General features: G+C 45.8%; 1 protein-coding gene across 2 annotated transcripts in view; it reads left to right on the forward strand.

Moving 5' to 3' along the window:
- Positions 1-13,602, forward strand: part of APLP1 (amyloid beta precursor like protein 1) — a 54,952-nt gene that overhangs the window by 30,249 nt on the left and 11,101 nt on the right. For both annotated transcript variants that reach the window (XM_040422216.1, XM_040422221.1), the window contains exons 5-11: positions 1,000-1,172; positions 2,240-2,412; positions 3,613-3,734; positions 3,889-3,963; positions 8,832-8,990; positions 9,084-9,212; positions 9,300-9,399. In XM_040422216.1, coding sequence (XP_040278150.1) covers positions 1,000-1,172; positions 2,240-2,412; positions 3,613-3,734; positions 3,889-3,963; positions 8,832-8,990; positions 9,084-9,212; positions 9,300-9,399 — 931 coding nt within the window. The remainder of the gene's footprint in view (positions 1-999; positions 1,173-2,239; positions 2,413-3,612; positions 3,735-3,888; positions 3,964-8,831; positions 8,991-9,083; positions 9,213-9,299; positions 9,400-13,602) is intronic.

The following is a 13,602-nucleotide window of genomic DNA, read 5'->3' on the forward strand; positions in this document are numbered from 1 at the left end:
TGAAAAATACTTAAATATTACTTTATTATAAATATATTCTCAAATACCTTTCATTATTTATAATGGCTCGTTTTGGGCAATCATCAGGGGAAACAAAATGGCCGCTGTCCCATCAGTTCACACAAAACCTGTCCTAATCACACAAGAGGAGAAGTTACTTCAGAGCACTGAGGGAAAGAGCTCCCTCGTCCTCCTTTCAGCTCTACTTGTCAGGGATTATGATCCTGCATACAGACGATAAGAACTTTAGCTGAATCTTTGGGGAATTTAGTTCATGAGGAGACATGAAGTACAGAGAAGACGGACAGGACAGGCTGCGGTAATGTGTTGCTGTGGTAATGGAGACCGTAAACAAGTGCTGCTGCTCATTACCCACACCCCAACCTCCTCTCATGTCTCCTCATCATCTCCATTCCCACAGAGATTCACCTGTATGCAGTATCATGATTCCTGACAAGCAGAGCAGAGAGGAGGATGAGGCAGCGCTATGGCTCATTGTGGTGAAGTAACTTGTCCTGCTGCGTGATTAGGACAGGTTTTATGTGTACTGATAGGACGGCGACCATTTTATTTCTCCTAATGATTGCTCCCTAGAAAAAACAAGCCATTCTAAGTAATGAAAGGTATTTGTGAATATATTTATTATAAAATAATATTTAAGTATTTTCATTTTTTTAATTCCTGGAGAACCCCTTTGATTAGCTAGATGTTTTCTAGTTTTCTGGCCCCTCCTAGCGCCCCCTAAAGGTCTTCTGTGTGTAGTACGCATGCACAGATACTTCAGACCTCAGGAACGCGGCCAAGTACCTAGTACTAGTAACCACCTGCATTACAAGGAATTAAAGGGGAAAGAACTACCTTGCTACGTACCAGGTATGGGGAAGTGTCTTTTAAGCAATTCTCTCATGTATTTTATGTGATTGTCTGCCCCTGATGAGCTTGCATAAAGCAGGAACAGACTTCCTTAACACTAAGAAGTTGTGTCTCTTCCCTGCCCAGGCCTGTGCCGCAGAAGACCTGGATCTGCACAGTTACGGGATGCTGCTGCCATGCCGCCCAGAAAGATTTCGAGGAGTGGAGTACGTCTGCTGTCCAACTCGTACACCCCACCAAGTGGAGCCCACAAGAGGACAGCCTGTCACCGAGCTTGAGCCGCTGGACCCGGACAGAGGGTAAGAAAAGAGGAGGGAATTGGACCCCTGATTGAGTAGCATATTTAATCAGAAACCCTTTATCTCTTCACCATAGTAGTTCCCAGATCTAGGGTTAAATATTACCTCATTGATGAAATGTTTGTAGTGGCCTGGGATTAGGAAGGTCCCAACGCTATGCTGGGTCCCCCGGACACCATCGAGGTGTCACCACGTATTGCTGCTCTCCAGAAGGGATGGTAAGGCATGGTGCACCCCAGAGAGTCAGGGTCTGCAATTAACCAGTGTGCTTCTTTACTGGAGGAACTCATGTGCAAAACAATACAGGCGATGCACTGAGCTGACTCCTCCAGACTCCTCCAGTCTCCTCCCTGAGAGAAGAAGGTTCTGTGCTTAGGAAAGGCCCAGACTAGCATTTCCTCTCTCTCTCAGAAGACTGGCTCCCTGGCCAAAGGACTGGTGGCCCAGGGTCTGTGGCTCAGTCATCCGAATGGCTCCCTGGTCAACAGACTGGTAACCCAGGATCTGCAGAGGAGTATCTCCATCTCAGTGTCCTCTTCTCTTCACCTTTGCAGACTGGCAGAGTCTCTCCTACTAAACACTGGTCCCTATCTGCAGACAACTATATACAGTTTGTAACTGAAACAGAACCTTCTAGTGGGAGGGGTGAAGTGGAGAAACACAGCCTAGACAGAAACAATGTTGCAATTTCAGTCTGTCATAGACTTGTATAAAGTTTCAATACAAGTCTATGGGAATGACTAAGCAGTTTTTCCAGACATAAACAAGTCTTCAGATATAAACAACAGAGCTAAACCAGACAGTCAGAAGGTCAGTGTATCTGTTTTTTCCCCTCCAAAACTTTGCATAGTTCCTAATAGCAAAACTGTGGGAGATTTATAATTTCTCGGTGCCAAGATAGAAAGTCTCTCAGTATTAGCTGGCTGTGCATTAACCTTTTCCACAGCCCAGTGCAGATACAGTGCAAATGAACAGGATATATTACAGTAAACATATAAAACAGTCTAAGTGCACACAACAGCATAAGTCATAGGGGGCGCTGTTTCTGACTTGCTTGCTCTCATCAGGGATGATGTGGAGATTGAAGATGACAATGTCGACATCATTGACGACGGAGGAGAGGACACTGCAGGGGCCAGTGAGGACCAGCACCCACCCATATGGGATGACTACTTTGTGGGAAATGGGGAAGAAGAGGAAACGACTAGCAGCGCCCCCACACAGCCACCAGAGGTTAAAGGTCAGACGCTCCTACATGAGTTTTTTTTCGGTATGGGCATGTAACCATACACACCATGTCCATGCCTCCGAGATCTCAGCTTGGGACTCAGTTTCAGCAGAATGTACCATATGTTAACACATTTGTTAGTAGCTGAGGCATGTCATTGTTTGCTGATATTAGTTAAGTACAGTATAGTACTATTACACAGGCATTGTGTAGCACTAATATTTAGGCACAGTATTGTACTGTTAAGTAGGCACTGTGTGGTGGTATTATTCAGGTACAATATGGTGTTGTTACTTACACCCTGTGTGGTGGTATTATTTGGGTACAATATGGTATTATTAGGCTACTTTCACACTAGCGGTAGCCTTCTCCGGCGGGTGAACAGCCTGCCGAATCCGTGCTGCCGCTAGTGCATGCGTGCCGCCGGAGGTCCACTCCGGCCCCATTGACTATAATGGGGGTGGGCCGGAGTTCCGGCGGCAGTGCGGCAAACATTCCAAGAGGCAGCCGCAATAAAACTACAGAACAGCCTGCTGGAGAAGGCTGCCACTAGTGTGAAAGTAGCCTTAAGCAGGCATTGTTTGCTGATATTAGTTAAGTACAGTATAGTAAAATTATACAGGCATTGCGTAGCAGTATTATTTAGGCACAGTATTGTACTGTTAAGAAGGCACTGTGTGGTGGTATTATTTAGGTACAGTATGGTATTATTAAGCAGGCATTGTTTGCTGATATTAGTTAGGCACAGTATAGTACTATTATACAGGCATTGTGTAGCAGTAATATTTAGACACTGTTTTGTAGTATTATTTAGGCATGGTATAGCACTATTAAATATACACTGTGTGGTGGTATTATTTAGGTACAGTATGGTATTATTAAGCAAGCATTGTTTGCTGATATTAGTTATTTTCAGTATAGTAATATTATACAGACATTATGTAGCAGTATTATTTAGGCACAGTATAGTACTGTTAAGTAGGCACTGTCTGGTGGTATTATTTAGGTACTGTAGCATTATTTCAGCAGTACTGAGGCAGCATTATTACAACGTAGGTAAATACAGGCCATCATAGAGGACATGATTCTGTAAAGCTCAGTGTATCTTCCTGATATTTTCCGGCCACTCTTACTAAGCCCAAGTATCAAATCCAAACTGGAGTGAGACCAAATAAAATAATAATAATTACCTAACTTTCTGTTTTTTTGCAGTTTCTCGTCCCACCGACGGGGTGGATATCTACTTCGAGTCACCACGAGACGGATCTGAACACGCCAACTTCCTGCGAGCAAAAATGGAGCTGGAGGAAAGACGTATGAAGCAGATCAACGAGGTGAGCGGAGAATAACCTAACAAGAAAATGAGCACTTAAGAAACTAAGCCAATGACTAAGGGCAGGAAAGACAAGGCCAGCAGTTTGGATAGCGCCATTAAATCGTAAATGGATGGCAGGAATTTTGTTAAAAATTTAGGAATTGGTCTTCCAGGTTATGAAGGAGTGGGCCGAAGCAGATAATCAAGCCAAGAACCTACCCAAGTCCGACCGTCAAGCGCTAAATGAGGTATGTAGTCACTGACTAATGCATTTCATACGTTGTTGATATGTTTGTCCCCTGACTGTCACTTGTCATGTGAAATATGAAGGGTGTAAAATGAAGGTTGTGCGCTCCGGTTGTAAACATCAGGGTGCACAGTCTTATCTATCATGTTGAGGTAATGGGCAATAGATTGGACTATCAGGTTTGGACAAGGTTTCAGGACGGTGAAGGCCCCATCATATCTTGTATGAGAACTGTTAGGGTTGTGGTCGTATTGTATCTGAAATGAGACCTCTTTTATGGTAGATGGTGGAGGTCATGTCGACCAAGCCCACCAATTTTTGGCAGGGCCGATCAAGCATATAATGGGTATGGTGTCTCCCGACTATACCCTAAAAACAGGTGTTAGGAAAATTAAGGATGGGGCATCTTGGATTTTAACTGTCCAATCCTTTGGTTCTTGAGAAGCCACCACCAGTAGAGTCCATCGGAAGTTGACTCCCCTCTTCTTACTGAGAACACATGCATTCTTGAATAGAGCATGCATGTGTATAGGGAGATTAGCAATGATAGCTGTATGCCAAACTAAATTTCACTCAACAGCTGTCAGTCGGCCTAAGCTGCTGCAGCCTTATCTACCCTGACAACAAAAGGATCAGATGTGTTGTAATCCAACACCCTGATCTTTCTATGTCCTACCTGTCTACTGTCAGGGGAAAGTCAGGACACCATCCTACACATTAGATGGTCATCCGGTCCCACTGAAGTTCTGCCAACAATTATCTAATGGGTGTCCCCAGAAGAAGGTGGCCCCATCATGAATGAGCTACAGACCAACAAGCCCTTGATGGTACCTTCATGGCTGGTTGGGAGACTGTTAGGACAGTGGTGGGATCTTTGATAGGCAAGTTGTAAATATGGGAGCTACTTCCAGGTGGGTTCAGCCAACATTTCTCTCATGCGTATGGCTCGTTATGCGTATGGCTCGTTTAGGTGGTCAGTTTTCCTGCAGCACCTCCACAGGGGAAATTAAGCATTACACAGCGTCCATTCATAACAGTGAGTTGTCTGTGTAACATAGGACAGGACAGATCCTCCAGAACGAGAGATACTCTTTGCGGCCGCTCTCCACTCTACCCAAGAGATAAGGATACTGGAGGATGCTGTCTAGAAGACCTCCCTCTATTTACTCACAAGTCACCATTGGAAAGGAAACCCATCATTAATGGGATGAGACCTAACGGGATGCTTATAATCCTATCATCTCTGGGATTTGGCGGTACGGTAGGTGACTACGTTGCCATCAGTCCCTATCATAACTGAGATGTCAACTACTAGTTTGGTAGGATTCTGGTTACCGATTCCAACATGAAAGGATGATGGTAATTTTTTTTGATTAGTTGGAGGTTGAAATGGATGGTGGGTTCCATTTGTGACCAGCTTATGGAGGACGACCCTCTCCCCTCCTTCCCAATATCACAGCCTGCACTAGAATATGATGGGCATGTTCGGTGCCAGTCTTCCAGATTCATATTGAATATGTCCATCGTGTTTGATAGTTCCAGATACCGTGTACAGATGTAGCAGGGCCGACCATGTCACAGGACTGACAGTAACCCTCCTGTATTCACCTCACACATTGAGCACTGCTACATCTGTCCACTAATTGTCTAGTCTGAGTGGTTGCTCTTCAGATGCTGGAGACACCAGGTAAGCATAATGTGGCTGGATGGCGACATTAATATTTAATTGCCCCCCTCACCCCACCCCCACATCCACCGACAGGGGAAAAAAACATACAGAAGAAAATATTAATTATTTCAGAGCGACAGGAGAATTTTCCCATGATAATATCCTGGGGTTTTCAAGCCATTAGCAGTGAAAACTTATACGAGAGACAGATGTAAAAGTCATTTATTTTGCAAATCCCCGATGTCCGGGGAAAGCGATAGCTTTTAGTCCCACTTAGTCTCTATCTGGGGGTCGTGTTACCGCGGAGCAGCAGAGATGAGATGACAGGGGACGAGGGGAGATATCATGAAAGCGGATCTGATCCTTGTTATAAAAACAAAATATGGGACATGACGGTGCGGGGGGGTGGGAGCTTGTGTAATAACGGATCCGGTTACACGGCGCTCTGGACTTCGCCCCGTCTCCCTGTATAAGCCCTTCAGCCTCCGCTATTATTTGGGTAAACGACCCGAGAATTTACGGCGTGTTCTTACCAATCAGCAATGTGGAGGATTCACGATGTGATCAAGATGAGTGCCGCCTGTGGTGTCATGTAGAGCCGCCAAAAGGAGCCTCGCGTTTCTACATTCCCATCGTGTATCATGTGATACTGTCTGCTGAGCTGTGTATCTAATCCTATCATGTGTGATACTGTCTGCTGAGCTGTGTATCTAATCTTATCATGTGTGATACTGTCTGCTGAGCTGTGTATCTAATACTATCCTGTGTGATACTGTCTGCTGAGCTGTGTATCTAATCCTATCATGTGTGATATTGTCTGCTGAGCTGTGTATCTAATCCTATCATGTGTGATACTGTCTGCTGAGCTGTGTATCTAATCTTATCATGTGTGATACTGTCTGCTGAGCTGTGTATCTAATCCTATCAGGTGTGATACTGCCTGCTGAGCTGTGTATCTAATCCTATCAGGTGTGATACTGTCTGCTGAGCTGTGTATCTAATCCTATCATGTGTGATACTGTCTGCTGAGCTGTGTATCTAATCCTATCATGTGTGATACTGTCTGCTGAGCTGTGTATCTAATCCTGTCCTGTGTGATACTGTCTGCTGAGCTGTGAATCTAATCTTATCATGTGTGATACTGTCTGCTGCGCTGTGTATCTAATCCTATCAGGTGTGATACTGCCTGCTGAGCTGTGTATCTAATCCTATCAGGTGTGATACTGTCTGCTGAGCTGTGTATCTAATCCTATCATGTGTGATATTGTCTGCTGAGCTGTGTATCTAATCTTATCATGTGTGATACTGTCTGCTGAGCTGTGTATCTAATCCTATCATGTGTGATACTGTCTGCTGAGCTGTGTATCTAATCCTATCATGTGTGATACTGTCTGCTGAGCTGTGTATCTAATCCTATCATGTGTGATACTGTCTGCTGCGCTGTGTATCTAATCCTATCATGTGTGATAATGTCTGCTGAGCTGTGTATCTAATCCTATCATGTGTGATTCTCCCTGCTCAGCTGTGTATCTAATCCTATCATGTGATACTGTCTGCTGAGCTGATGTATCTAAGCCACTAATGTGTGATGCTGTCTGCTGAGCTGTGTATCTAATCTGATCAGGTGTGATACTGTCTGCTGCGCTGTGTATCTAATCCTATCATGTGTGATACTCCCTGCTGAGCTGTGTATCTAATCCTATCATGTGATACTGTCTGCTGAGCTGATGTATCTAAGCCACTAATGTGTGATGCTGTCTGCTGAGATGCTGTATCCAAGCCGATCATGTGTGATACTGCCTGCTGAGCTGTGTATCTAATCCGATCAGGTGTGATACTGTCTGCTGAGCTGTGTATCTAATCCGATTAGGTGTGATACTGCCTGCTGAGCTGTGTATCTAATCCAATCAGGTGTGATACTGTCTGCTGAGCTGTGTATCTAATCTGATCAGGTGTGATACTGTCTGCTGCGCTGTGTATCTAATCTGATCAGGTGTGATACGGTCTGCTGCGCTGTGTATCTAATCCTATCATGTGTGATACTGTCTGCTGAGCTGTGTATCTAATCCTATCATGTGCGATACTCCCTGCTGAGCTGTGTATCTAATCCTATTATGTGATACTGTCTGCTGAGCTGATGTATCTAAGCCACTAATGTGTGATGCTGTCTGCTGAGATGCTGTATCCAAGCCGATCATGTGTGATACTGTCCACTAAGGTGCTGTATCTTGTGATACTGTCTGCCGAGGTGCTGTATCTAAGCCTATGATGTGTGATATTAAATGCTGAGGTGCTTTATCTAAGCTGATCATGTGATACTGCTCACTGGGGTGCTGTATCCTAGCCAATCATGTGTGATGCTGCCTGCTGAGCTGCTGTATCTAAGCCAATCATGTGTAATACTGGTAGCTGAGCTGGTGTATCTAAGCCGATCATATACGATACTGTCCACTGAGATGCTGTATCTAATGATGTGTAATACTGCCTGCTGAGCTGTGTATCTAAGCCTATCATGTGTGATATTGTCTATTGAGCTGTAATATCTAAGCCTGTGATGTATGATACTGTTCTGCTGAGCTGCTGTATCTAAGTCTATATTGTGTGATACAGTCTGTTCACCCTCTGTATCTAAACCCGGCAGCTGTATCTAAGCTTGTCATGTTTGATACTGTCTGCTGAGTTGCCTATACTGTGCAATACTTGCCGCTGAGCTGGTGTATCTAAGCCTGTGATATTATCTGTCGAGCTGTTGTATCTAAACCTATCATGTGTGAGATTCTCCTCTGATCTTCAGTATCTAAGCCTATCATGTGTGGTACTGTCTGCTGAGCTTCTATATTTAAACCTATCATGTGTGAAAGGCTACATTCACACGACCGCGGTGTTTCGCGAATCCGCAATTTGCGGACCGCACATGCCGCCGCTACCATAGAAAATGCCTAATCTTGTCCGCACTTTGGAACTACGGATGTGGATGCTGTCTGCATCTTTTGCGGCCCGATTGAAACGAATAGGTCTGCACCTGTTCCGTGAAATTGCGGGACGGATGCGGACTCATTCATACGGTCGTGTGAATGTAGTCTAAATGTCCCCTAAGATGGTGTATCTAAGCTTATCATGCATGATTCCCTCTGCTGAGCTGTGTATCTAATCCAGTGGCTCATGTTGTGACTCATCTCTGACCATCGTTCTTTTCTCAGCACTTTCAGTCCATCTTACAAACCCTGGAGAGTCAGATTTCAGCTCAGCGCCAGCGTCTGGTGGAGACACACCTGGGTCGGGTGGTTGCAGCTCTCAATGATAACCGCAGGGCGGCGCTGGAGAACTACTTGGCCAGTGTGCAGACCACACCCCTGGATGTAAGCCCCTCCTCCTCGGACCTCTTCAGACCCCCAGAGACGTTTTCAGAACCGCTATAATCAGAACAATGTGTTGTGTCTGTTTTCGAGCAGCCGGAGAAAGTTCTGCTGGCCCTGAAGAAATACATACATGCGGAGCAGAAAGACCAGCGCCATACGGTGCGTCACTACCAGCACGTCAGCAGCGCGGAGCCGGACAGAGCCGAGACCATTCAGTTCCAGGTACCGGGGTCTGCCCTCTGTGGTCTGTCTCTTCACTGGTGGCTGGTGTCTTCTCTGTCAGTTACAGTGGTACCATCTCTTCTTCAGGTTCTGACCCACCTCCGCGTCATTGAGGAGCGAGTCAACCAGTCCCTATCACTGCTGTACCGGAACCCCCAGCTGACTCCGGAGCTACGGGAGCAGATCGGTGAGGAATGTGGACACATGGAGGACCTCACACCGTGCACTGTAGCGTCTCTCCAGTGCTTGGGCACCCACACAGTGCATATGCAATAGCGCACATGCAGTGTCCACACAATACACATGCAGCACCCACAAAGGACAAGTACGGCACCCACAAGGACACGTACACATACAGCACCCACACAGGACAAGTACGGCACCCACAAGGACACGTACACAGTACACATACAGCACCCACACAGGACAAGAATGGCCAGGGGCGTTACTAGGGTCTCAAAAGATCCAGGGCCCAAGCACTAATGCATATGGCCCAATTCTCTAAGTTGAACAACCTCTCCCCCCGTAAATACTAGCACTGAAGACATTTTCCTGTACTTGCTATACAGCAGCACGTACCTCTCACATCCAGGACCTCCCAGGTGACGTCTCCTCTGATGTAGATCTTCTCTGTCATCATCTTCTCCATTCGGTCCAGACAACTTCTTTCAGCCGTGTCTCGTCTCTGCAGAGTGTGACACACGGACATCTTAGCTTCCTTACTTTTCTGTACCCCCAAATACTATCCTGAGGAAAAATGAGTGCCCCCCCCATAGTAATAGTGCACCTCATAGTCCCACTAATAGTAATTCACTTCTAGAATGCCCTCATTAGTAATACTGCCCCCCACAGTGCCCCCAACCGTGATAACGCTCCCCAAGAGTGCCCCCATTAGTAGAAGAGCCCTCCAGTATTAATAATACCCTCACAGAGCCCCCAGTAGAAATAAGCCCCCCTATTGTCCCCCAGTGGTAACAAAGCTCTCTACAGACCCCTCAGTAGTAATAAGGCCCCCCATAGTGCTCTTAGTAGAAATAATGTCCCTCCTATAAAGCTCCAGTAATAATAAGAACGCCTAATGTCCCTTGGATTTAAAATGCCCTGAAGCGCCCCAAGTATTTATAATGCCCCCTGCAGTGCCCCCTGTAGTTATATTCCTCAGTTTAGTGTCCTCAAAAATTATAATTCCTCAGCACCTCCGCCATACAGTCCCATGTAAATAACACTATTTCCCTCCCTCCGCCATAGAGTCCCATATAAATACCATCACACCATCTCTCTCTATTTACAGCCCCCTCCAAAATACAGCCCCATGTAAATAACATCACACCACCTCTACTGCCCCCTCCAATATACAGTCCCATGTAAATAACATCCCTCTCTATCTACAGCCCCCTCCAAAAAACAGTCCCATGTAAATAACATCACACCATCTCTCCTGCCCCCTCCAAAATACAGTCTCATGTAAATATCACCCCCTCCCCAGCCACCTCCAACATGCAGTCCCATGTAAATAACATTACCCCTTAACATTCAATCCCATGTAACTAATATCACTCCGTCCCATAGCCGCCTTCAACATACAGTCCCATGTAAATAACATCACCCTACCCCAGCCACTTCCAAATATCAGTCCCATGTAATTAACATCACTGCACCTCACTGTCCCATGTAAATAACTTCCCTCCCTTCAGCCCTAATATACAGTCCCAGTTAAATAACTACAATTCCCAACATTGCTCTGCCTCTTACACTGAGTAATCTTCACTTACCTCTCCTCATGTAGCAGACATCACCTCAGCCTCTTCCCAGGGCTTCCTTCACTGCTGAGCCGTCCCCTCCTGCACTGGTCACATGATGGTGACATCATCCCAAGTCCTTTTCAGCTACTGCATTTAGAACTGATCACAGGTCCTTCAGCTCTTGCAGTGCATTAGATTCAATTGTATTGCTGTCTTGAGGAAGGCAATACAGTTATATCTAACAGGCAGACAGGACATTTGGGGCCTGGGACAAAACATCAGAGGCCCAGGCCCCGAATGTTTTGACCTAGCAACGACCCTGCAGTATGTCACCCACAAAGTAAACATATCCCAGACACAGAGTGCATAGACACATAGCATGCACACAGTATAACTACAGCATACGCACAGTACACATACAGCATACGCACAGTACACATACAGCATGCACACAGTATAACTACAGCATACGCACAGTACACATACAGCATGCGCACAGTACACATACAGCATGCACACAGTATAACTACAGCATGCGCACAGTACACATACAGCATGCGCACAGTACACATACAGCATGCGCACAGTACACATACAGCATGCGCACAGTACACATACAGCATGCGCACAGTACACATACAGCATGCGCACAGTACACATACAGCATGCGCACAGTACACATACAGCATGCACACAGTATAACTACAGCATACGCACAGTACACATACAGCATGCGCACAGTACACATACAGCATGCACACAGTATAACTACAGCACGCGCACAGTACACATACAGCACGCGCACAGTACACATACAGCACGCGCACAGTACACATACAGCACGCGCACAGTACACATACAGCACGCGCACAGTACACATACAGCACGCGCACAGTACACATACAGCACGCACACAGTATAACTACAGCACGCACAGTACACATACAGCATGCGCACAGTACACATACAGCATGCGCACAGTACACATACAGCATGCGCACAGTACACATACAGCATGCGCACAGTACACATACAGCATGCGCACAGTACACATACAGCATGCGCACAGTACACATACAGCATGCGCACAGTACACATACAGCATGCGCACAGTACACATACAGCATGCGCACAGTACACATACAGCATGCGCACAGTACACAGCATGCACACAGTACACATAGGCTATCTCCAGTACCCCCATAAAAATTAATGAAGCGGCCACACACATGTGCGACTGCTCTGTTCATTTCAGGGGCGGCTTCTCATGAATGGTGGGGGTCCCAGCAGTAGGATCGGTGATGGAGATAGGGGATAAATTAATCAAACTGGAACACCCCTTCAAGTCTGTTGCACAGCAGGCCGGATAAAGCATCAAACTTAAGGAGAGGCCTACACCTTTATGTAACTTTGGTGCTTCCTCCGGCAGCACAGAGGGGCTTGAGAAAACATGGGTCTTCAAAAATGTCCCGCATACCACACATACACTGTATACATACAGCACCCTCATACCACACATACACTGTATACATACAGCACCCTCATACCACACGTACACTGTATACATACAGCACCCTCATACCACACGTACACTGTATACATACAGCACCCTCATACCACACATACACTGTATACATACAGCACCCTCATACCACACGTACACTGTATACATACAGCACCCTCATACCACACATACACTGTATACATACAGCACCCTCATACCACACATACACTGTATACATACAGCACCCTCATACCACACATACACTGTATACATACAGCACCCTCATACCACACATACACTGTATACATACAGCACCCTCATACCACACATATACTGTATACATACAGCACCCTCATACCACACATATACTGTATACATACAGCACCCTCATACCACACATACACTGTATACATACAGCACCCTCATACCACACATACACTGTATACATACAGCACCCTCATACCACACGTACACTGTATGCGTACAGCACCCTCATACCACACGTACACTGTATACATACAGCACCCTCATACCACACGTACACTGTATGCGTACAGCACCCTCATACCACACGTACACTGTATACATACAGCACCCTCATACCACACGTACACTGTATACATACAGCACCCTCATACCACACGTACACTGTATACATACAGCACCCTCATACCACACATACACTGTATACATACAGCACCCTCATACCACACGTACACTGTATACATACAGCACCCTCATACCACACATACACTGTATACATACAGCACCCTCATACCACACATACACTGTATACATACAGCACCCTCATACCACACATACACTGTATACATACAGCACCCTCATACCACACGTACACTGTATACATACAGCACCCTCATACCACACATACACTGTATACATACAGCACCCTCATACCACACATACACTGTATACATACAGCACCCTCATACCACACATACACTGTATACATACAGCACCCTCATACCACACATACACTGTATACATACAGCACCCTCATACCACACATACACTGTATACATACAGCACCCTCATACCACACATACACTGTATACATACAGCACCCTCATAATACACATATGGCACCCACACACTACTTATATGGCACTTTCATGCCACCCGT

The sequence above is a fragment of the Bufo bufo genome, chromosome 1 (assembly GCF_905171765.1).
Source record: "Bufo bufo chromosome 1, aBufBuf1.1, whole genome shotgun sequence".
Taxonomy (NCBI): Eukaryota; Metazoa; Chordata; class Amphibia; order Anura; family Bufonidae; genus Bufo; species Bufo bufo.